The sequence below is a fragment of the Stigmatopora nigra genome, chromosome 15 (genome assembly GCF_051989575.1).
Source record: "Stigmatopora nigra isolate UIUO_SnigA chromosome 15, RoL_Snig_1.1, whole genome shotgun sequence".
NCBI lineage: Eukaryota > Metazoa > Chordata > Actinopteri > Syngnathiformes > Syngnathidae > Stigmatopora > Stigmatopora nigra.
The window spans coordinates 7543874-7567879 of NC_135522.1; the positions used below are offsets into that span (position 1 = coordinate 7543874).

General features: G+C 37.5%; 5 protein-coding genes across 6 annotated transcripts; 4 read left to right on the plus strand and 1 right to left on the minus strand.

The window, feature by feature from the left end:
• Positions 1-147: 147 nt before the first annotated feature.
• cnn1b (calponin 1, basic, smooth muscle, b) lies at positions 148-7019 on the plus strand. The gene is made up of 7 exons (XM_077734593.1): positions 148-407; positions 3451-3572; positions 3816-3882; positions 4208-4345; positions 4947-5063; positions 5160-5306; positions 5433-7019. Exons 1-7 carry the CDS (start codon positions 348-350, stop codon positions 5673-5675), a joined length of 894 nt encoding a protein of 297 aa, XP_077590719.1. The 5' UTR covers positions 148-347; the 3' UTR covers positions 5676-7019.
• elof1 (elongation factor 1) lies at positions 6840-9545 on the minus strand. The gene is made up of 4 exons (XM_077734594.1): positions 9162-9545; positions 8553-8678; positions 8412-8482; positions 6840-8251 (listed from the first exon to the last, which is right to left on the minus strand). The coding sequence occupies exons 2-4, from the start codon at positions 8666-8668 to the stop codon at positions 8187-8189; spliced, it is 252 nt and encodes an 83-aa protein (XP_077590720.1). The 5' UTR covers positions 8669-8678; positions 9162-9545; the 3' UTR covers positions 6840-8186.
• Positions 9546-10201: 656 nt separating this feature from the next.
• tmem205 (transmembrane protein 205) lies at positions 10202-11725 on the plus strand. The gene is made up of 3 exons (XM_077734783.1): positions 10202-10350; positions 10430-10593; positions 10886-11725. The coding sequence occupies exons 1-3, from the start codon at positions 10251-10253 to the stop codon at positions 11186-11188; spliced, it is 567 nt and encodes a 188-aa protein (XP_077590909.1). The 5' UTR covers positions 10202-10250; the 3' UTR covers positions 11189-11725.
• Positions 11726-12218: 493 nt separating this feature from the next.
• rab3db (RAB3D, member RAS oncogene family, b) lies at positions 12219-19443 on the plus strand. Of its 2 annotated transcripts, none has more exons than XM_077734781.1 (5): positions 12219-12541; positions 14883-15119; positions 17444-17562; positions 17903-18027; positions 18276-19443. In XM_077734781.1, exons 1-5 carry the CDS (start codon positions 12536-12538, stop codon positions 18464-18466), a joined length of 678 nt encoding a protein of 225 aa, XP_077590907.1. In that variant the 5' UTR covers positions 12219-12535; the 3' UTR covers positions 18467-19443. The 2 variants fall into 2 exon arrangements, with proteins under 2 accessions (XP_077590907.1, XP_077590908.1); XM_077734782.1 differs by having other exon boundaries at positions 12219-12451.
• Positions 19444-20598: 1155 nt separating this feature from the next.
• On the plus strand, positions 20599-23935 carry epor (erythropoietin receptor). The gene is made up of 8 exons (XM_077734505.1): positions 20599-20854; positions 20996-21128; positions 21624-21790; positions 21887-22035; positions 22107-22263; positions 22527-22614; positions 22699-22786; positions 22950-23935. Exons 1-8 carry the CDS (start codon positions 20752-20754, stop codon positions 23361-23363), a joined length of 1299 nt encoding a protein of 432 aa, XP_077590631.1. The 5' UTR covers positions 20599-20751; the 3' UTR covers positions 23364-23935.
• Positions 23936-24006: the final 71 nt, after the last annotated feature.

The following is a 24006-nucleotide window of genomic DNA, read 5'->3' on the forward strand; positions in this document are numbered from 1 at the left end:
TGTGCAAAGCATCCCTGGGCTTCTTAGAAGTGGAAAAAGTGACAGATTAGAATCTAATACCGAGGCAATGACATCAGCATCTTCGATGAGGAAGATACATCGTGATTGGACGATTTCCTCGACCAATAACAGGCGACGCAGTTGGTCAGCGTTTAAAGCACATTCTGAAAAGTGACGGAAAGTTGCGTGCACGCACTTGGTGCAAACAGCTTTGAATAAAATTAAATACTAACCGATCACTTGGGGACTATCCCGAGTGCTTTCCTTTGTGCAGGACTCACAACTTTGATCATTCCTTCCATTTTAAATCTCTGCCTACTCGCATTGTAAATAGACTCAGCAGCAACATGTCACAACATTTCAGGAGTGGACCTGCATTCGGACTTTCTGCCGAGGTCAAAAGTAAGGTAAGATGGGTTTTCTTGCTTATTCTTTCTTACTTTTCAAATATTATGACAAAAAGTGTTTGGAAACCGGAATAACGATCAGTGGTCTAGTTGATGTTATGTGTCCTCTGATCCTAAAGGGCATCACCAAGAGATACTGAATACAGAATCTGTCAAAAATTGGAATACATTTGCGCATCCTATTAGATAAGAAATCAATGATTTTGAACTCTTTGTCTGCCCTAAGATGTCCAATTCATTTAAAGTGGGAGATCAGGCAGCGAATGAGCCTTTCATTTGCTGCCGGCCCCTCCCACTTCCAATGGATGGACGTCTAATAGTGATCAACTTTGATTGAAATTCACAGCAGAAGGATGAAAGGAGCCATATGATTAGACTTCTATCATCATCAATGGAAGTGAAATAGTTAATGGTATTGTGCAGATTTCCAGGTACATATAAGGTTAAATACCTGCAGATTTTACGACATTTCAGCTGGAACAGTCTTGCCTGTTTATAGCATACTCCCCATAGTGAGGACCATGCTCATGATTAAGAGTTTGAAGCAATATTACATTTTGTGTTGCATTATTGGCTGGCATCAATGGTGATAAATGCTCAATCCATTTAATTGTACATGCTATTTTGTCATTATTATTATTATTATTGTAGTGTTTGTTAAGGTAAATGTCAACACAAATTCAATAGATGCCTTTTCTGCCTCTCATCAACTTCCAATGAGCAGGATTTGATGATCTAGCAGGATGCTTTGTTTTCCCTCTCAGTTGGCTATTGTGTGTTGTGATGAATCAGGGCCGCTCCAACTCGGTGTGCAGAAGGTCACACTGTATTTGTTCGAACAACCATTCCATCCTCATTATCCTCTTACAGTAAGAAGACGTGCTGAAGAGAAGGGACATATTATAGTTTTAGTTTAGTGTTCTGCTTTAGGATCGTAGACAATTTGCTGCCATGTCAGAATTAATTTGTCAGGGTGACTGGGTCTTCCTCTGACAGTCAGTCACATGGTGCGTTCCAGCTTGGTGATGTAAAGGAGGAGCACATATGCAAGCCAGGAGAATGACAGGTACATTAGTCATAAACAAATGGCCTTTTAAGGAGTGACCAGGACCCTTGCTCAGAACTTGAGAAAGTGTGTTTAGCCTAAACAGTTTATATGAAAGTCAGGAATGACAAAACACTGTCATGAAAGAACACAGCAGGAATGGTTTAGGCAAAGTTGTGTAAACAACTAACATACATGAAAACAACTGATGAAAATACAATTGTTGTCTGTACAAAGACTATTTCATACTTTGATTAATGTTCAGGTAAGGTTTTGCATCTTGCAATAAGATTTCATATCCGTTATAAAAGAAGTAACTTGTTAACAATTACAAGTGAAACTGTGCACTTTGTTTGATAATATAATTAATCATATTCCCTTCTGGTCTATTATCACATACCATTGTGAAATAATACAAGCCCAATAAAAGCATCAATGACGAAAAGAAAACTTCATAGCAAGAAATCAGGTGATACAACATTGCTTTTTTCTCATGACCTGGTTTTTATTTCAGATTACATTGGTTCTTGTTGCCTTTTAAACTGCCATTTTGCTTACCTAATACAGTCTTCCCCTCCATTGCTTGAAGGTGGGAACAAAGTCTGTCTGCCAAAACCCAATTACTGGCACGTAGTATTTAATCCCTTCCAAAATGTTTTGTAACTGCTATGAGATGGTAGCATAAAACTAGCTCACCTCAACATAAGACCTTGGAACCAAAATGCCACCAGTTAGTAGCAAAGCACCACTTTCCTCAAAATCAGGGGTCCCCAAACCAATTCTCACGGACTGCTGTGGGTGCACAAACAGTTTAGTCACTGAGGTGCCTGCTAAAACAAGTGTCACCTGACCTCAATCTAATGCTTCCACTTGTAAGATCCCAGATTGGTGAAATAATGTTGTTTTGTTTGTCTGTAATGCAATCCTGCACTCATTGCAGCCCTTTGTAAAATAGTTTGGAGACCATTGCTCTAATTGAAGCCCCTTTTATTGATGTCAACACACTGACATCATTAAAAACATTACAATTAATCTTATCCTCAAATCCTGGAGGTGTATATGCTGAAGTTTGTAAATGAGAAAGCGCCAACTCTTATATCCATAAATTTTCCATGAGATTAGATATATTTAAAGGCCTAATGTCTGGAGAATAACTTACTTTTGGATATTGCTTGTTGGAGTATATAACTAGACCTCTCTGCTGGATTTGTATAGACCAGCATTTTAAAGAATATTTTCATCTCAGGTGCCCTTTTCAGGACATTTGCAGGAGAATCCCTGCCATGGATGTCAGCAGCAACTTTGCTCCAAAAAATATTGCCACTTCTGGATTCATATGTCTTGAAAAAGTGTAGCTTAACACAAGATAAAGGTTAAACAATATAACTGAAGCACTTTGGCTTGGAAGCAGATCTGGGCTCTTTTTTAATGGGCTGAATGTCATTCACTGTAAAAGGGAATATTCTCAAAAAACACACTGTAGCAAGGAAAGAGAAATATGAGCTTGGCCAGTCGACGAGGGAGAGTAGGTTACTCAAAGGGAGGGGGGAGGGTGTTGGAGTGTCTGGGAAAGCTGTTTCTCCCAAGTTTGGTGTGATCAAGTGGAAGCTACACCATCCTCATCTCTCTGGCTTGGAAATGTTGCTTGTGTTGGCTGCTTGTCCCAGACTGTAAAGATTTATCTGTGACACAGTGAGGAAACCGGAACAAAGTAGACAAGGGTCCTCAGATCTCCTATTTATGATTCTCTTCCTGTCATGTCAACAAGCTGTACCTATGTGAGAGCACATTTATGGTGTTTTAGTTGTTTTTTCTTCCTGACCACAAACCTTTACATTGAACATTAATGCACGATATAATAAAACTAAAGATAAATGGGTTAGAATTAAGTTAAATACAATATAATTATCACATATGGATAGGATATTTCAATCATAAATTGGATCTGGATGTTAGTTTTGCTAGTTTAATGACTTTAATTGTTTGCTCTGTCCCCAGTTGGCAGGGAAGTATGATCCTCATATGGAGGAGGCTCTTAGGCTATGGATTCAGGATGTGACCAGCAGCAAAATTGGAGAGAACTTCATGGAAAGTCTGAAAGATGGAGTCTTGCTTTGCGAGTGAGTTTGGGTTAGGGTTCTCTTTTTGTCACAGAAGAGTAATGTTATTACTAATGGGACATCTAAATTATTACAAATAAGGTATCAAGACATAACTCACATTTAATGAATAGTTCTCTTACAGTGCCAGTTAAAACTGAGCAGAATATTTGGGGAGGATTTTGTATGCTGTTTGCACACTGTCTGTTATGTGGATTCAATATATTTGTGACATTATTTTCACATCACTTTGTTTCTTTGTAGACTCATTAATGTTCTCCAACCGGGTTCTGTGAAAAAGATCAACCGCTCCAGTCAAAACTGGCACCAGGTAATATAATATCAGATGGAGTTGTCATATGTTCTCTGTTCTATTGCTAGGCAACTAATAGCTCAATTGCTGGTAAATTACTAGCCTAATACAGAAGTGGACATATTATGGCACCTTGTAAACCTCTTTCATTCCTGTTTAACAGACATTTAAATGTTTAAATTACTATTTAAATTATCCCTTTTTGAGCAGGTTTGTCTGTTTTATCTATTTGAATTTGTTGTGTCTTTGTGTTGTACCACTCTGTGATATAAACTGCCTTTCAATGTTTTTTAATATTATTACTAATTGTTGCTACTTTTATACCTCTTTCTGTTTTCTTCAGTTGGAAAACATTGGAAATTTTGTCCGTGCAATCACAGAATATGGTCTGAAACCTCATGACATCTTTGAAGCCAACGACTTGTTTGAGAATGCCAACCATACTCAGGTTCAATCCACTCTCATCACTCTGGCTGGAATGGTAAGGACCAATATCAACTAAAACACTTTTCTCTGATTTTGTTGCTGTGTATCTCTTCCTAAGATAAATAACTCACACTCATACTCTCTGTGCATGATGTGCTGTAGTCTAGGGTGCCATTGTTGTTGTGCCTCATGCCTAATTATTAGTTGGCATGTAGCATGGCTCTTCACCAGCCATGCTACATGCCAACTAATAGTTAATTCTCCTAATGGCAAAACCGCTCATTAGAGCCACTCTTCCCGTCGAATGAAACAATCTTTGTGGGGAAGAATTCCAGGACATTGTAAGCAGATAATAGTTGAAGCCTCAAACCTGCTCCTCTTTTGAAACAGCTTTTCTAGTTATAAATAGAAATACAACCCCTGTTATATAGTTGATGAATAGTTAGGCCTATCACAAGTTGTATTTTTCATAGTGTGGCTGGGCACACAACCTTTATTTATTTGTAAATATATTATTTATAATTTAAAAAATGACTGCAAGGCAACTGGAAACACAAATTACAATTGTTGAAACAGTCAAATACAATACAAGACTGCCATTTATATAGATATAACATTATTAATTTTAAATACATTATTCTTTTTTTCCCCCCCAGACCAAGTCAAAGGGATTCCACTCAAAGTATGACATAGGAGTGAAGTATGCCGAGAAGCAACAGCGCCGCTTTGCTCCAGAGAAGCTAAGGGAGGGACGTAACATCATCGGCTTGCAGGTCAGGTATCCTACGTTTAGGCAGAATGATAAAAATAATCCATATATCTTACATATCTTCTTAGTCATATTTAATTATACTTTTTCTCACTTCCAGATGGGGACCAATAAACTTGCCAGTCAAAAAGGTATGACTTCTTATGGTACAAGGCGCCATCTTTATGACTCAAAAATGGGCATGGAGAACCCAATGGACCAGTCAACTATCAGTCTACAAATGGGTACCAACAAAGGAGCCAACCAGGTCAGGGGACACTTAATAAGCTACATAGGATTTTTTGTTCTTTAAATCAGAATCTGCAACATAGCCATTATTTCTCTATCGGCAAACCACCGATTTGTAATTTATTGTTGTCTTTTCTCTCACCAGTCTGGTATGACAGCACCAGGAACAAGAAGACACATCTTTGACAAGAAGCTGGAGTTGGAGAACTGTGACACCAGCACTATATCACTGCAAATGGGTACCAATAAAGTAGCCTCCCAGCAGGGCATGACCACCTATGGCCTCCCCCGCCAGGTTTATGACAACAAATACTGTGCCAACCCTTCCGAAACCTACTTTAACAATGGAAGTGAAGCTGAGTTTGATGGCTATGAGTACTCTGACTAAAAAAAAAAAAAAATACAGGCAGCCTCAAACACCCGCCCCACCTTTTTTTTTTTTTTCGCTAAACTTTAGACAACCAGCCGTGACTTGTGATAAGCGACCCCCTCTTCCGTTTTTACTCTTGGGAAATGTTTGTCTTTCCATGAGTAAAACATTAAATAGTGTTTAGTTTACATTCAACTTTCATGTTGTGGCCAACTTCTGTATTTAATCTAGAGTGATCCTGTCTCTCGAGAGGCTAATATTTAATGTCTGTGCTATTTATAGATCATTTTTAAGACAATCATATTCCTTTATTGGCATCAAACATCCAGACAAGTGAAATTTGGCAGTTTTTATCATTGACAAGTCATCATGTTGGTGCTACTGATTTTTACGAGTAATCCACATCCTCATTGAAATGTAACAGGACTGCAGTCTTCCTTCTCTGGCCACAACCGATAAGAGTGAAACAAACAGGACTAATAGACCTTGAGTATATTTACTTTTCAGCACCGACATTGATTTTATCTTGTCATGCACCTATTAAGTTACCCATGGTTCCAGGCATATGCTACTGTATCCCAATCAATGTGGTTTGTGTAGGATGTTACCTCAAATTTTGTTTAAGTATAATGAACCATAAGGGTGACCAAAAACTGGCGTATCACAAGAGTACAGCATTGGACCGCATTCAGTATTTGAATGAAGTCATCTACTTCTAATCCGTACACTTTCCTTTTTTCTGAGAATTCCCAATTAATGCTGTTGCTCCACTTTTTACTTGCCTTTACCTTTGTGCAGAAAACAGATTGATAAAATTAAGTATGCACACCAATTTCTATTTTTTGAAGATACAATCGCATTGCTGTACTTCACCAAATGTCTTGAATGTAATGTTGCTGTTAGTGCCACAAGCTGCTGCTGGATACTTATGCTAAGAAAGTAGAAAAATGTGTACTATCAATGTGCATGAGTCCACAATGGTTGGCGTACACTTCAGATGTTCCATACTTGGTTCATATTGTTGAGATGTACAGTCAGTGGTAGAATTGATCAGCTTGGAATAGAGCACCATCTAGTGTTTTCAAAGTTTCACACAAGACAAAATCCATGTATACTGAGTCTTAAGTCAGATATTTTTTAACATTCCTTTAATTAAATAAAAAGAATGCGAACGATGAAGAGTATTTTTACAGAGCCTTTACTAATTTGTGTCAACTAAAATGTAATGAAAGAATGTTGAGTCAATGGTTAACTTTCACCATTCAAAAGTAAGCTGTTTTTCAAGAATACGGAAACATCTTTTTTCTATGCTGGCTTTCACTAAAACATGACATTTGTGCAATAAAATCACTTGAAAACTAACATTCAGATTTGCTTCTGGAATTATCTTGAAATTCAGAGTAAATATAAATGAAGCAGGGATTCTGTGAAGGAATAATTATAATACAGAACAATTACCAGTACAATATGTGGGTGTGAGCATATGTCAATTTGGTCCAGAGAGGTTCCTTGTTAATACATAAAAAGTACAAATACAATTAAAAAGTACCTACATGATTAGGGAACAAAGTGTGAAACAATGGTTTTACAAACATAGAAAATACAAAGTGCCTACAATTCTAAATGAGACTAAATTAAAGATTACATAACATAAGAATAATCAAAGTTATTTATAGTGCCAAATTAGACATGCTGTATTACTTGGAGCAAACCTATTCTGAAATTTTAAGCGTGCGAATAGAACTTTTTGGGCAGACAATGTAAATCTGAATTATAGTCACAAAGAAAGCATTCATATTTTTACTGGTTTCCTATATTAGTGGAAAATACTTGAAGTAAAATGACAAATTAACTTCAGTGTACCAAATTTAGGGGCAAAATGTCCCCATTTGGTGGCAACCTACAGTTGTGTAGCATCAAATGATTCAGCATGACATCTTGTTTGTGTGTATACATGCATACCGTGCATACACACAATATATCCACAGTATATGTCTATGGTATAAACAAAAGCACAAATTACCATATTTTTCTGATTATAAGGCGCTATTTTTTTTCCTCTCCATTGTACCGCTTGGTTTTGATGACAAAGCGGTATGTTTATTGATTTCTCTTTTTGTCAAACAAGCTTAGATATTTGTCTTAAAAATATATTTTAAAAATGATTATAAAATATAATTTAGCTCAGCGACCATGATGACTTTACCACTTCGAGTGAATTTCTCTAAAGTGAGAGTGAGTGTCCTATTTTGACAACCACACAACCATGGCAAATAAAACATTTTAAAAGAATGGCTATACAAAATTTGCCTTTACATTTTGATGAATTAGATATTTCTGTTTAAAATATTTCTATGCCAATAGTACATAGTAAAACATGGACAACTGCAGTTTATAGTCAGGTATGCAGTATATCTGGACTTTCTGCTTAAATTTTGTGATATTTGCCCCGTGCAGTTTATAGTCAGGTGCACTTTATAGTCTGGAAATTACGATACGTTTCTGTAGTAAATAAACAAAGGGAAGAGATCACTGATTGGCTGCTTCACATGCATCGATCCAGTCACTGTAAACATCCACTGGTTCTGACAAATCTGTTGAGTTAATTTAAGGAACATTTAAATAACACGGTGAGTACAATCAAAATACATAAAGGGTGAATATAAGTGTCTGGCTTTATGCTATGCAAAGTGTCAAGGGAATCATTCACTTTACCTAAATGTCTTGGAAAAAGACTTTTTTTTTTAAGGATACAGGTTATAGGAGTCTGAAACTCCTCCAAGCAAACACTGCAAGATATAATTCCTGTGTTTCGGGTTCGCTCCCTGGAAAGAAACAGTGTGAGTCAACATATTCTGTGCATTGTGTTTTCAAGGCATTTCAAATTTAACTTACATTTTCACATCACAAGACTTCTCGTGATTGCAAAATGGACATGTAAACTGCGTGTCCAAATTGCCAGTCATTTTTTTCTTTGGGGGAGGCTTACGCTTGGATTTTCTGCGCCCCATTTTTCTTGTACTGCAGTTAAGAAAACAAACCAAAAGTACTCATCATTTACAGTCAAATTTTCAATATGACAACGTTTCCTCTAATAAACTTTGTGTTTTTCCACATGCAAAGTGAGTATTCATTTGTTTGATGCCATTGATGATGATAGATATCTAATCATGTGGATCTTTCATCCTTAGGCCGTTTATTTGGATGAGTTTATCACTGGTAGACGCCCACTCCATTTGAACTATGAGGGCTGTTCATTCGCTGCCATACATCCCAGTCAAAGTGGATTGGACGTCAACATTTACGACTGACTAGTTACGTCAGGCAGTACCCCAAGGTCAGATATTTCTTGCGTAAAACATTGAAATAAATGTCCAAGGAACGTGCAAAATAGATCACTGTATACATGTGTCAACTAAACCATTAGATTAGTATATTCATGACATGCGAAAGCTGGTGAGCGATGCTATTTCCCTGTCAGTATACAATGAGAAACAAACGTACCTTCAGATGTGTTTATCGTTCTCCGATCTTGCTTAGTTAGGCTTGTATGTGTTTTTTGTACACTTTGAAATTTTGTATTAAAAGAGGCCGCTATAGCAAGAAAGGAATATATGACTTTTTCTTTTACGAATTGTTGTTATTATACTGGAGCGCGAGGCGCCTCCATATGACGTAATCGACGCTCCAAATTCTCAAATCACTAAATATGTAAAAACTAATTATAAAAATTCGGAATACCCTAATTATATGATGTGTGTTCGTACAAGATACATTATTGAAGCTGATGCACAATGTAGGCTATAGGGAAATTACCTACTTTTGGAATACACGCATAAAATAGGCGTAATGCTCGCAAATTGTGATAAATCCCATGCATCAAAGCCTGTAAAAGAGTGCATTTTGAAAATGTTCGTTTAAAAACTTAAACAAACAAAAATATATCGGAATAAACGTCATTAGAAGGCGTGTCTGTTGAGTACACAGGAAGTTAAAGCCATTCGACCTCTCCACGCTCGCACTTTTGTAATACACGCACTTTTTGTAATCAGTCACCCGGACTGATATTATAAAAATACAATATTGCATTGTAGATATCGTCCGAGAGAAAAAAGGTATGTTCTTACATTTGACTTCATTCAATATGTTTTTGCGTATCATCATAATTTACACGGTGCTTTTGAAACGATAACGATAAAACGATGTCGTGCTGCTGGTTACGCGTCAATTTTAAATGATGCCAACATACAAATCATATTACTATTGTGCAGATTAACTGCTTGTATATCGTACATTTACCTTGTATTTCTTAGGCCAGCAACGTGTTTATTGATTGTTTTTACTAAGAATCTAACAGAACCATCATCTGTTGCAAGTGCGCCTGCTGCAGGCTGCAAGATACAGACCTTACTGTTTATCTTCTTGGAACATCGCGTCTTAAAAAATATGCACTTAACTGGAATCTAAATGACTTCATCCATTTCATTTGGGTCCCACTCTCCTAGGATTAAATTATTGTGAAAACTGTTGTTACCTTTGTGTCATTTTCATCTCTTTTGTTATGTTGATTGCTCTATAGGTTTTTCTGTCACCATGGCAACCGATGGGGATCCCTCTGACTTGTTGAAAGTGTTACACCTCTTAGTGCTCTCCTTCTCTTGGGGCATTCAGATCTGGGTCTCCTTTATTGGAGGTGAGAGAAGGACAAAAGTCTGACACATTAAGAAATTGAATCCCCTTCCCTTTTTCTGATTACCTTCTTGTGTTTGCAGGTTTTGCTTTGGTATGGCAGGTGACTCGACATACATTCGGCCTGGTGCAGAGTAAACTCTTCCCAGTTTATTTCTACTGCTTATTGGCCAGCCATTTTATAAGCCTGGCTATTTATGCTGTATATCATCCAAGAGATTTGCTGAACACACAAGAAACAGTGCAGGTAGCACATGCACACAAAGTTTTTAATAGAAATGGAACTAATCATGTGGTCAAAGCCCAGATTTTCAATGCAAACAATGTAGAATACAATGAACACTCAAGGTCATTCACAGCCAGTTTTCTCAGTTTAAATGAATTGCACATATCGCCTTATAAATGATAGGCAATTGGTTAAAAACTATGATTTTTTTTCAAAAATGAGATTTTCAACATAGAACTCATACAGGATTTCATTAAATGTGCAAGTATCTAGTATACCATTTTTAATATGCTTGGATTCTGCTCTTTTTCAGATGGCTCTGTATTTTGTGGCTTTGGTGATGGCTGGTCTAAATGGTCAATGGTTTGGTCCAGCAGCCACTGAGATTATGTTCCTGATGAGGGTGGTGGAAAAGGAGCATGGTCTTGGTAATAAAGTTGGACTAAATGCTGAAAAGGAAGGCTATTCCAAACTTAAAGAGAAAGACCCCAAGTATAAAGGCTACAGGAGAACTTTCAGCCGCTACCACGGGTTAACCAACCTCTGCAACCTGATAGGTGTCATCTGCACCACAACTAATTTGATCTATACTGCTCTAAATCTTTCTACAATTTAGACATCATGAGCTGTCAACAGGGTCTCATCAGTTTGAATCACCAATCATGTAATTCTCTTTTTTTGTTTGCCCTTTGTCAAGTTTAACAATTTTAATTTTATCTGTCACTACCTTCCAAGATGTCCTGAGTGTCCCCCAATTTTGCATAAATTAGATTGGATGCAGAAAAAAAAGAATGTTATGGATGTACTGGTTCCATTGCAAAAACATTTTAATTTAATTTTAAGGTTTTAGGCCAAGTGTGGATCAATGTGTGCATTTCCAGTAGGGGGCGATGCCTAAACACTTTAAAAATTACCAAACAACCAACCAATGGCATATTTGTCCAATAGATTTAGCCATTGGAAACTCTCATTTGAAAGTACAGGAGGAAAAAGAAACCAGAAAAATTTGACTGGGCGTGTGAACAAGAGGAAGTACAGAAACAAAATCATTTTCCTATAGCATCATCCTCATTCCTACAACACACGGAAGCAGATTTTGCTGTGTGCAAGGCGGACATGTCAGAAATAATAAAGATATGCAATTTAAATTTAATGTGGCTGAATATTTTGCAGTATAGCTGAGTGAAAGCAGGTTCTTTGTTAACTCATTCGCTGCCATTGACTTCTCAGTAGGTTGCAAAAGAATGAAAATGACTGTGTATAACAAACTGACCAAAATGCATTCACAGAACTCCCAAAATTCTAGTTTTACCCATAAAAACTGAAATAAAAGTATATACTTTTGTATGTACAGATTGAATGGGCTGCAATGCCAGGCACAACACATCTGCAGGCCGGATTGGACATCCTGACAGGCCTCTTTTGGCCCGTTGGCCTTGTGTTTGAGACCACTGGTTTAAACATACAATGTATGTTTTATTTGTTCATTTGCTGCAATTGAGGTGGCCGTATAGAATCTGAGTAGACCACTTATTTTAGCTGTTTAAAGGGTTAAACTTATTTGAAAATTGACTAATGATGAAGTCGATTGTATTAGTGCTTTTACATCCTTTGGGCAGGAGTTGTACTGTACGCATTGTCTATTTTGGATCATGTGGTGCATAGGGTTCTCACGCGCACACGCATGCTGGATCAACAGGCCTGCCAAGCTGCGCGCACGCACTTACGCGCACGCGCTTACACAGCCTCAGGTGCTTGACGGTTGCTTCACTTTCCAACCCTAACGCGACTTGGAGCTACAAGAACTGGGATCCGGGAGCTCCAGCAGACGATCGCGTATTGCCGAGTTCTGATCCGGGAAGACCACGGCTTTTACAAGGTATACTTTTCCACCACACCCGGCATCTGGCTGCTCAACAGTAGGGGGAAAAATAGGAAGACGCCGAGTTAGTTTTACTTCCGTATGAAGGTAGGTTCTTTCCTTCCTTCTGTTCTTCTCTTCATCTGGCTTCCTTTGTTCCAATTTGATCATTTTTGCCTTATTTTCCCTGACAAAAGGTTTTGGGTATAAAGCTTTTACGTTTGCTTGTTTTGATGAGAGAACAGATGTGACCATTATCACATAATCAATATAATTAGATGGACATTTCCTGGGGGGTCACTGGCTGCAGCTGACTGAAGCGCACCAGAACCCCGTCACTTTTTTTTGATTGGAATGGCTCTTATTCTGTTTTTTCTTATGTATTTCAATTTTTTAATGTGTTTTATGTTTGCTGGCGATAATCTAACACATCTGCACCAACAAGCGAGTTGATCAATGGCAGTAATGGTCACTACATCATTTTATATGGGAACAAACATCCAAAAACATGTGGTTCAGAAGATGACTGTATGAATATAGTACGAATATTCAATGGATACTGGGTTCTAATCTTCCTCTATGGAGTTTGCATGTTCTCCCTGTGCCTGGGTAGTTTTTTTTCCTGGTTTCCTCCCGGTACTCCGGTTTTCTCCCACATCCCAATATCATGCATGATAGGTTAAAATGAACACTACAAATGGCTTGTAGGTGTGTTTTTGTGCATGTGCAGTTTTTAGTTTCCATTTTTCCCTACAATTTAAGATGTGCCTTGCCTACTGCCTGATGTTGGTTGGGATAGGCTCCGGCATGGAATGAATGAATGAATATACACTATTTGGACAAGGCTTAGCACCAAAGTAGGCCTAAGCACTCACTTCTGTGTTCACTTTGTGTTCAAATTTAAAGCAATATTTCACAGGAAAATTTGTTACTGGCAGAAATTGAGGCTACAACTTAAAATGGAGCTTATGCTCTCTGTAGAAGGCATGATTGTAATTAATTTATTTCCTAAATGTGTAAACATTACTAGAATTGTATTTGTCTGCAGGGAATGTCAGCTGTTGAAAGTAAACATAAACGACATGTGACTGGGTATACATACATAACTCGAGTTTAGGGTGAGCTGTTTGTTGGGAACTTGAGGAAATGTTAGTTTTAAAGTTTGTGGATTATTTTCTTAAACTATTAGAATACATTACTAAGTGTAAATTAATTTAATTATTTTCTTTCTAAGACTCTCTATTCATAGTCCATATTCACGCTATGACTGAATTGCAAACAAACAGGTTTGCACAGGCTGGAGTGTGGTGAAAGTTGTTTATTGATAAGTTCAGTTCCTTTTGAAAGGAAATTGCTTATGCTTGTGTTTGCACAAACAAGCCTGCCACTTAGCAGAAGTTAGAAGAAAAAGTAACATACTATACCTGAAGTAAACCATTTTCATGGGACTATATATTTTGATTAAATTTACTAAGCCAAGCAGACTTTCCACAAACAGGTCAATTTGACCCACAGCATAATCAGAGCATTAAATCATTCTATTATATTCATGTCAGCATATGGGCCGCTGAAATAATTAAGTCCAGCATGGACACGAACAGTAAATGGTTTTGTCAGCCCTCACGTCTCACTTCTGTGTAATATAGATCTTATCACTCATGCTAGAGGTTTCCTTACAGTAGCCAGTTAAAAGCTCACCTAACTCTCTGGTTGGACCACTAATGGGTATTGCTGGCAGTCGAGTGCTGGTCTAATCTCAGCGGAGAGACAAGTCTCTCCAGAGAAGTAGGGCTGGGCCACATGGATTGATCAGCAATGTTTTTTTTTGTGGGGGATGGAAGCTATATGTTTCTTCCTCAGACTACGCACATAATGGTGCCTGCTGATGGACAGATGGCCTAAACCTTCTGTATGTAATTTGAGAGCGCAACTACCCTTTCAAATTCTCCCAAATCTGCACCAGTATGATAGGACTGAAGCCAAATCCCAAATGAACGGTAATGTTTATGCCACAACAGTAGATTGATTGGTTCTTTTCTTTTATTCAGCTTTGGATATTTTACAGAAAAAAACAGTTTTGTATCAGTCACCCTCTCCATCGTCACGTGCTGAGGTTGTGAAATGAATAAGTCATTGTGCGTTCAGTCTGCCGACTGTATCCTTCTTTGGGGTGTGGGGTTGTGCCAGTTTGAGACCTGTCCATGGTGCTAAGGAAAGATGCATATATGTAGAGTTAGGAAGCATATACAGCGGTATTGTTTTTGTTAACAATAACAAAAGTATCTCCTTGACAAACTTTCTTTACATGACAACGATAAGCTAAAAGCGTGAATTGAATTTCACAGTTTCTGTCATTTGTTGACAATTCGCTACATGATAATCCACCATGTGCACCCCAAAATGATTCTCTGCACTTGACATCTTCATCATGTTATTTTTCTCTCTTTAGATGGCATCAACTGAATCTCGCCTCAAACAGCCGCCATCCCAGAAGGATGCAGCTGACCAGAACTTTGACTACATGTTCAAGCTGCTGATAATTGGCAACAGTAGTGTGGGCAAAACATCTTTCCTGTTCCGATACGCTGATGACTCCTTTACCTCAGCCTTTGTCAGCACTGTTGGCATCGACTTCAAAGTCAAGACTGTCTTCCGCAATGACAAAAGGATCAAGCTGCAAATCTGGGTAAATATATATATTTGTTCATACATTTTCTGAACTGCTTATTCTAACAAGGGACACATTTAAATAAAAGTCATTGGATCACACTAAAAATACTTGACTTCTAACAAGTCAAGAATAATCCGTTTTGTTGCCCCCAATTATTGCATTTTGACACATTCATCCCTTTGTACATGAACAGTGGTGTTTTGAGTTAGACAACTTTAAAAGATGACATACTCTAAAACTAAACTTCTAAATTGCGCAAGTGATTGTGGTTTAAGACACACCTTCATCATTGACTCCATGCAAATGTATTAAGTTTAACCTGAGTCATGTCAAGTTTGTTAGCAAATGTTTTCAACCTCCTCTCATTTGCCGCATTGTGTATTGTAGTTGCTTAAACACTCATTTAAATACTATGGCTTTCAATCACTTTTGAGCGTATTGGGGGCCTTAACCAGAGTTTATTTCTCATGAGAATGCCTCAAAACAAACTGAAAGTTTTCAAAATCAATAGGAAGTAACCCAGGAAAATGCCCCAAATCAAGACAAAGTGACCAAAATACACCTTAAGATACCCAAAATAAACAGGAAATACCAATCAATACTCAAATTTTGAGTTACTCTCTCATTCTACTTAAAAGTGAAGTCTCTTAAGACCTGTTGCTGCCGGTAGAACAGGAAGTGGCCTGGAATTGAGCCAATATTAAGAGGAAGTGACCCAAAAAAATGCCCCAAAATCAACAGTGATGATTTTTTTAAAATTATTGTTACATTCTTCACATTCATTTCAATTTACATTGATAAGACTGATTAAACAGGTAAGTCAGTTAAACTAATAACATGTGAGCTACTGCAAAGATACCGAGTCATTGGGCCTACACCAAAATACATATACACACTTCCTTGAATGTGCCTTTGTAGAACAATGTGAGACGTATGGAAAATTCTTTAAAAGTTAAAGCTAAGTGTTTTGCCAGGTAACTGCTACAAGGAGACTTTTTTTTCAGAATGTGGGTTTACTTGTCTGCCCGGTCCTGTTTTGTCTGCCAAATGGTACACTGATGGGTATTTTCCCAAGTTCAGGAAACTGAGGAAGTTCCCTATCAGCTCCTGCTGGGGCTACAATGAATAAATACTGCAGCAGCAACAAGGAATGTGTTTAAAGGACGTGAACCTGCCAAGATTACACTCCTCTCATTTTAGCTTAAACATGTTTTGTTAATAATCAAACTGTTTATCATCAAATTTATGTTAACTCCCATCAAAGACCATCTGTAAAATATGTTACCATGTTATTTTGTTGATGATCCCACCCTGCCAGCTGCTAGTCTCCCCTTTGTGCATCATGGAAACAGGCTGAACTGATAACACACCACATGGCCCCTGCACCCGGGATTCATGTGCAAGTATATGTAGACACTAAGTGCGCATAATATTTACACCCTTTTTCTATTGCATGGAATTGTGTCTGTCTTCTGATCTCTGGGCCAAGACACACCTTTCATACACAGTGTAAAATGCACATATGGTTAGAGGCCTTAAAAGCTTATACCATGAGTTAGCTACACCAAAGTGCAAAAGTATTAGTAACAACTATGTTGTTTAATTAAGGTCTGGCATTGCTTATGGGAACATTATGTAGTTCCACACTTCAGTAGCTTTAATATTGTGGCCTACATGAAACAAAAAGTGATGTCCCTGTAAATGGATGCAACTTCTTTATTGAGTTAAGGCTTTTTTCCTACTTACCTAAAATAGTCCTTTAAAATGTTTTATAAAAAATGATTGCACAACTTAGAAAATTAATCTCCAATGTAATAGCTTTTGGCCAAATGATAGTGATCATTTTTAGATGACTTACAGTCCTCATTGTCTTTGAACAATCATAACCCTGACTGCCCCCCCCCCCTGGTTACCTTAACAACCCTCTCCTTCACACTGTGTTGAAACGTCAGACAAATGCACACAAACACACATGGCCCTGATGCAAATGAATAACGTTACCAAGTAACCAACTCCAGCTCATTCACCCTCATTTAACTTTATTTCCTATGTTCATCTACAAATCCAATTATATCTCTATCACTGTTTTCAAAATGACATACTTGCATTTTAGAAAATATATTTTCCATACTGGCAAAAGCAATGTATAACTCTATGTGAAACCATAAAAGACTCACATCATCTAATTATTATATGTGTCCAGTCTTGAGTGGCAAAGCTACGTGAAGAGTATAAAGCACAACAAAAATCAAGTCCCAATAAACTTTGTGTGTATCCGTGGACAACATAACACTAATGATATGTATTTTGAATTCTCTTGTATGTGTGTTAAAATGTAGGACACAGCAGGACAAGAACGCTATCGGACTATCACCACAGCCTACTACAGAGGTGCCATGGGTTTCCTGCTTATGTATGACATCACCAATCAGGAGTCCTTCAGTGCAGTTCAGGACTGGTACTTTCTGCTAATAAATATATTCAATATAGAGCTGGGCAATAAATCCATTTTAGGAATTCATTTAAAATTTTCTTCCATTCCATGCAATGATAAAAAAAGTTCTTCTTGTTGTTTTTTTTTTATTAGATTTTTCCCCAAAATGTAACCCTACAATCCAATTATTCAATAGAATATCCCATTAGAAAAAGTTTATTTTTGTGTGTAGTTATTACAAAATGGAATGTAGTTGTACTGCAATCGCAGGGAGAATTTGGGTTCAAATTATTTTGAGATTTTTCTATTTTCTGTCCTTTTTATTTCCTTATTCATTATTCCTAATTTGTGGTTTGTTTTACAGGGCGACGCAGATTAAAACGTACTCATGGGACAACGCTCAGGTGATCCTAATCGGAAACAAGTGTGATCTAGAGGATGACAGGCTTATACCTACGGAAGATGGCCAGCGTCTTGCAGAGGACCTCGGTATGTAAAACAAGTCTGAATCTTTGCCACTCATTTGTCCGTAATTAACTCATCGACTGCCAGTGACAGTGATAGACATTCATTGAATATTTGTTCATTAGCTACTATCCCTCCCAGTTCAAATGGATTATGCGTTTACTGTGCCAAAATCATTCAAATTCCCAGCACAAAGATGAAAAAAACACACATGATTGGACATTATGAAAGGCACTGAAATAGTAGTTCACTCTCCCATCGGTCATCATCAGGTTTCCAGTTCTTCGAAGCCAGTGCAAAGGACAACATCAACATCAAGCAGGTTTTTGAGCGCCTGGTGGATGTCATCTGTGACAAGATGAATGAGACCATGGGAGGAGGAGACACTACCTTAATGCCCAACCTCGGCAACAAGAGCTTGAATAACACGTCTTCTGAGGGCCAACGGAACTGTGCTTGTTAAACCATGCACTCATACACATACGCACACAATACTGATAATCTACTTCTCTGTGCCTCAACTCTGGGAACTGTTTCTCTGTGCACTGTAGCCATGCCCAAGACAATAAGCAGCAACATCATCATCCTCACGACTGTTGACATCCATATTCCCTCCCCACACAAGGCCCCAGGGCTTTTTTTTACTTTTGAGGCCCTTATGTTGCCTCTTCTGCATCTTAGGTTGCTAGTTTGCTAAACATTGCCCTCTGTTCTATCCACAACCATTATTTAAGCGCTTTCAGTGGCTCTCGTGAGATGAAGGCATTACAATATATAGCATTTTGTCAAAAGCATCATATATGCATTTGCAATTATTATATAGCTTGTTTAAATTAGTCATGACTTTTCTTTTCTTTACATCAAGTTGTTTTTGGCAACTTTTTATCAACCATGATAACATTTTCTGAATGATACTTCATGCCAACATCATGGTCATGAAAGGTGTCATGTCTTAATAATGACATTACACAACATTCAAAAAAAGTGTTACCATTGTTTTTGAAACAATATAATTCACTAACACCTTTGGTACCATTTCTCAAAGGTTAACATATGTGTAGAATTCTATTTAACTTGTGGTAGTTTGCATCATACTATTTTCTATTCTGTTTTGCCAATCTTTTATTTTAGGTCTTGAGATTTTTCCTCTAGTATAGACTGCAGGATAATCAGGTAAAGAAACCGTTGATCCCTTTAAGGAAGTCATTATGCACTGGTAACTCTTGTCATATGACCTTGCGTGGGTGGGTGATACCCAGTAGATCAAGACATAAATTATATTTGTGTATTTGAGTGTTATCATGTGAAACGATCACCTTTTAGAAAAGGAAATGTGGATATTATGCTACGCCTCTGTTATTGACAGCACTATTTTCTGCCATAACAGTTATTAGTGGACATGAAACAATTAGGTCATTAAAATTTAGTGCAAAGCATCCATCTATTTTTGAGAAAACTTGTCCTTATTTGTTTATTCACCCGTCCCATTCAAAACAGGTTGGAGGTATATAGTGTTTAGTAAATGAGGTTAAATTATTTACAAAGCCATTCAATGCAGTTTAATGCAGAATATCTTTAATTGTCAAGGGTAGGGAATGAATATGAAACCAAATTCAATTCTTTGACTTTAATCGCTTGTAATACTTGCCACCTATGCTTAAATAGAGAGTCTGTTACAGTATACAAATGATAAACTGGAGAAATATTAATCTGTTGATGTGTTTGGCAAGTACCGTCTAATATATCTGTGTTGTAAAACTACACATTTTCTTACTTTATCTAATGTACCAGCAAACCACACTTGGCATTGTTCTTTAGCAATACCATTTTCCACATCTTCCTCTTCCTGCCACAATTTCCCTTACATTGCTTCCCAGTGTCACAGCTACAATTTCATATCCATCAATAAGTAAGTAAACATTTTTTTTTTGCCATGGTCAGTATAATGTATTTGTCCAAGACGTTTGAACTGAGGCAAAAAGTGTGGGTTTTCATCTAAAGTGATGAGGATAGGTTGAAAATGCCCTCTCAGGGACCTATCAGAATGAAGAAAGGGCCACGTCTGCCGCTCTGATAAACGGAGGCAAAACAGTTGCAGAATGAAGATAAGAAGCCGTTTATGTCGACCACTGAAGGTAAACAGTGCACTGGTTCTTGAAAATAGTGAGAGCATTAATATGGTGCCTATCACTCTATTTATAATATCGTACTGAACATTTTATCAAAATAACCAAAGCAGAACAAAAATCCACTCCTGTACAAGTTTGGGTGTATGCAGGTATATATCAGGTTCATATAAACATGTTCAATTGTACTTTGTATGACAAAAATCAAGTAAGAACAATGAAATATTGTTTCTTCTTGTTACTTCAAATGATGTTTAGTGAAGAGTAACAAAAGTGAGAACATTTGAAAAAGAAATATCCTTTAGCGTTGTCCAAAATAACTGTCAATGAGTCTAATCCCGCCTAATGAGGAGAGTAAATCTAAAAGATAAAAATGGGATGGACATGTTAAATTGCTCCTCCCCCCTTTCGTCTGATTTTAAAAGAAAGTAAACAGCTCTCCACACATCTTATCATTGAGAAGCAGCCTTTTAACCGTATTGCGCTATCCATGGTATCTAAAGCCAAAAACAGGACAAGCCCCCATTGGGAGAAAAGTGCTGATGTGTTCATGTTTGTGCTACAGCCTGTTTTCATGTGCACATGACAAAAACATTTTTTTGTTCATTAGGAAGACAGGAGAATGACATGTGATCACCTGAGACGACTATTGGCACTTTGCACCATAGTGTGCGCCTTAAGGGGGTCCTACAGCATCATGGATGCACAAGATTTCCAAAAGAAAGGTAAGATTGATTTATAAATACATAAATATATATACATACTATATTTGAACTTCAGTTAAAACTAGAAGCAGATTAATTACTTAATTGAGAGGAATATGACTTTTTTTTCTTTCTCTGCACCAAATCATCAACTCTATACAGTCTCTATTGTCCTGGATGTGGAGCCAAAAAACCCCAAATGCTTTGCAGAAAGCAAATTCAACTTCACCTGCTTCTGGGAGGAAGATGGGAAGGGTGGCTCGGTGGATCAATATTCTTTCACATATGCCTACCGGTAAGATCACAGCGTCTGGGAATCCATGAAGCATTACAATGCACTTGTCGTGCTTTTATCAGTCGTGTAGTGGTTGGTAAAATGCATCATGTAAAATTCATTTCAGCATTTTTCAGCTGGTTTTTTAAACAGTTTTTGAACAAGTAATTTCTGTCATAACTTTTTGGGTCAGTTCCATATTAGTATCCCAAATTAACACTTCTTTCTGAAACACATTTTGCTTATTTGCGGTTGTTTTGGATTTTGTCGTAGACACTTGTACACTAAATGTCAAATCTAATCTCTAATTTGAACAGTTTCTGAGTATTAGTGCAGAGCCAGTTATTGTGCATTCTGAACATTATTCATATATAAACTCAACCAAGTCCTACAATTCAGTTGTTTAATTTCCCAAATGGTGAGATTTTGTGATTCCATGTATATTATGATCAGATTATAATTGTTATTGTTTTTGAGACACTGAACTTTTTTTTATGTCTTCTGTGTCTCTAACAGAGGTGAAAATAGCAGCAAATGCCCACTGACGACCCTCACCACACAGGAAGGAAAAAAGCTGTACTTTTGCCGTATGGATCAAAATTCACTGTTTATCGAAATGAATATTGAAATTCATCAAAATGGAAGGCTGATCCACAATCGCAGTCTTCTGTCGGAAGACCTTTGTAAGACCTTTTCAAGATACTTTTATCCTTAATATGTGATGATGCATCGTAAAATAATATCATGATTCTCATCCAATTTGTGTGGTTACACAACAGTTTTACTGGACCCTCCCACAAAGGTGACTCTGAGTACCAAGGGTCATCATAATGAGCTGAATGTAAGCTGGATCCCTCCTTTGAAACGGATGGATGACAGCATGTTATACGAGGTCTCCTATGGAAAGGCTGGAAGCCACGTGCCCCAGGTAGAACATTTCTCATAAACCAGATTACGGTTTTGGGGGGTTTGTCAGTGATCTATAGCCTGGATTTACAGGTAGAGGTGGTACGAACCATCTCCTGGACAATCTTAAGGGACCTACAGCCAGGCACTAAGCATGAGGTTCGAGTCCGGGTAAAATTGGATGGCGTGAGCTTTAATGGCTATTGGAGTGCGTGGAGCGACCCAGTGTTCATGGAAACACCGCCTGCAGGTCTGCATTTATTCATAAAATTTGTAACATTTCTTCAAAAATAGATGATGATATGCACTGGACTGGTTCATTTTAGTTCTGTAATAGAATACTATATTCAGATCATGATTAGGTCTATTTTTTACCCTGTTTGGGGGATTCATTTTCTTGCAACGTGTCCACATATGTTCAATTACTATGTCATAGTAAAATATGAAAGCTACATACACATGCTGTATTTTGCATTTTTGATTTCTAAGTTGTTTTCTAATGACTCTTTACAGAGCTCAACCTGCTAATTCTCTTCCTAATCCTCATGATGGGTTTCATTCTGATGGCACTGTCTTTCACAGTGCTTGTATCCAATCGCAGGTGAGAATTTTCAAACCACGGAAATAGTGAACCATGTAACAATTGATGATGAGGCAGATATTTTAGCTCTCATCTTTTCAACAGGTTTTTGAGAAAGAAGATTTGGCCAACTATTCCAACCCCTGATGGCAAATTTCAAGGTCTTTTTACAGATTACGGTGGAGATTTTCAGGTAAAAAAAGAATGATTTGTACATTGTCTAAACAAACACATACTATGTAATTTTAGCTTTGTTGTTATATCTATTATCCAAATAAAATAAAACATGCCTCCCTTCTTCATATATGTTGTACTGAGTGAACAAAATTGTCACTCAATTGCTTGTCTTTGCACAGGAGTGGTTGAAGCAGACAAATGAGGGATTGTGGTTGGCGCCAGCATTGGTTTTTAATGAGGAATACCCAAATTCTCTGGAGGTTCTCTCAGAGCTAAACCTGAATCCTTCTCTATCCCCTCCACCCCTACCACCAAAAAGGTCTGGTGCTTTGAATCTACAATGTACAAATAATGTGCAGAAGAGCTTGGATTTAACTCTAAGAAAAATGCCTCATAATCACTGGCTGATGGACAACCTAAGGTTGCAGAACCAGCACCCCATCCCTTGCCCCCAGTCATCTCTACTAGAGTCTCAAGATACTTACGTGATGCTTACTGGGAATAATCACCACCACGACAACATTCTCGTGGATTCTTTGCCAGTAGATGTGCTTTTGGCCTTTAAAAAGACACTCATGTCAGAAGCGCAATGATCTGGTTCTTTACAACAGCTTCAGGGCACCAAGAAAGCCTGACATCATGCCACTGACATCAGGAACAAATGCAAGGTCTTCTAGAGAATGAACATTCCTGTTAATGTGCTCTCTGATCCCAGATGACTCCTGAAAAGACATAAATCAAGGCTGATGGGTAAGATGTGCACAGGAGACAGTTTAAAGGGTTGAAAGCAAAGAAGTAGATCCATATATGTTCTCTAATATCAGTATTCATGAGATGCTTCATTGGCGAGACCTTCATGATGGCCATGAAATGTAAATTAATATAGATAATGATAACAATCAAAAACATACTGTATTTGTAAATAAATTAATACATATTAGACTTCAGAACTGGTATGTTTTGCTGTTATTTCCAAAGATGGAAAGCTCAGAGACAATATAATTCTACTGTTGGCATTGCAAGAAGTAATTCTTTTTCACTCACTGCTGCCATGTGTGGTGCAGGAGTTTATTTTTTATTTTTTTCCTACATTTTACACTAATTATTAGTATTTTGCCTTTGTTTGTATATTTACTATTAAAAAATGATATCCGGCAGAAGCTTATTGATGCCACACCCCCATTTTTTTTACATGATATAATCTAGGTGTTGTAGTATTTTTTTTTTACTAAAACT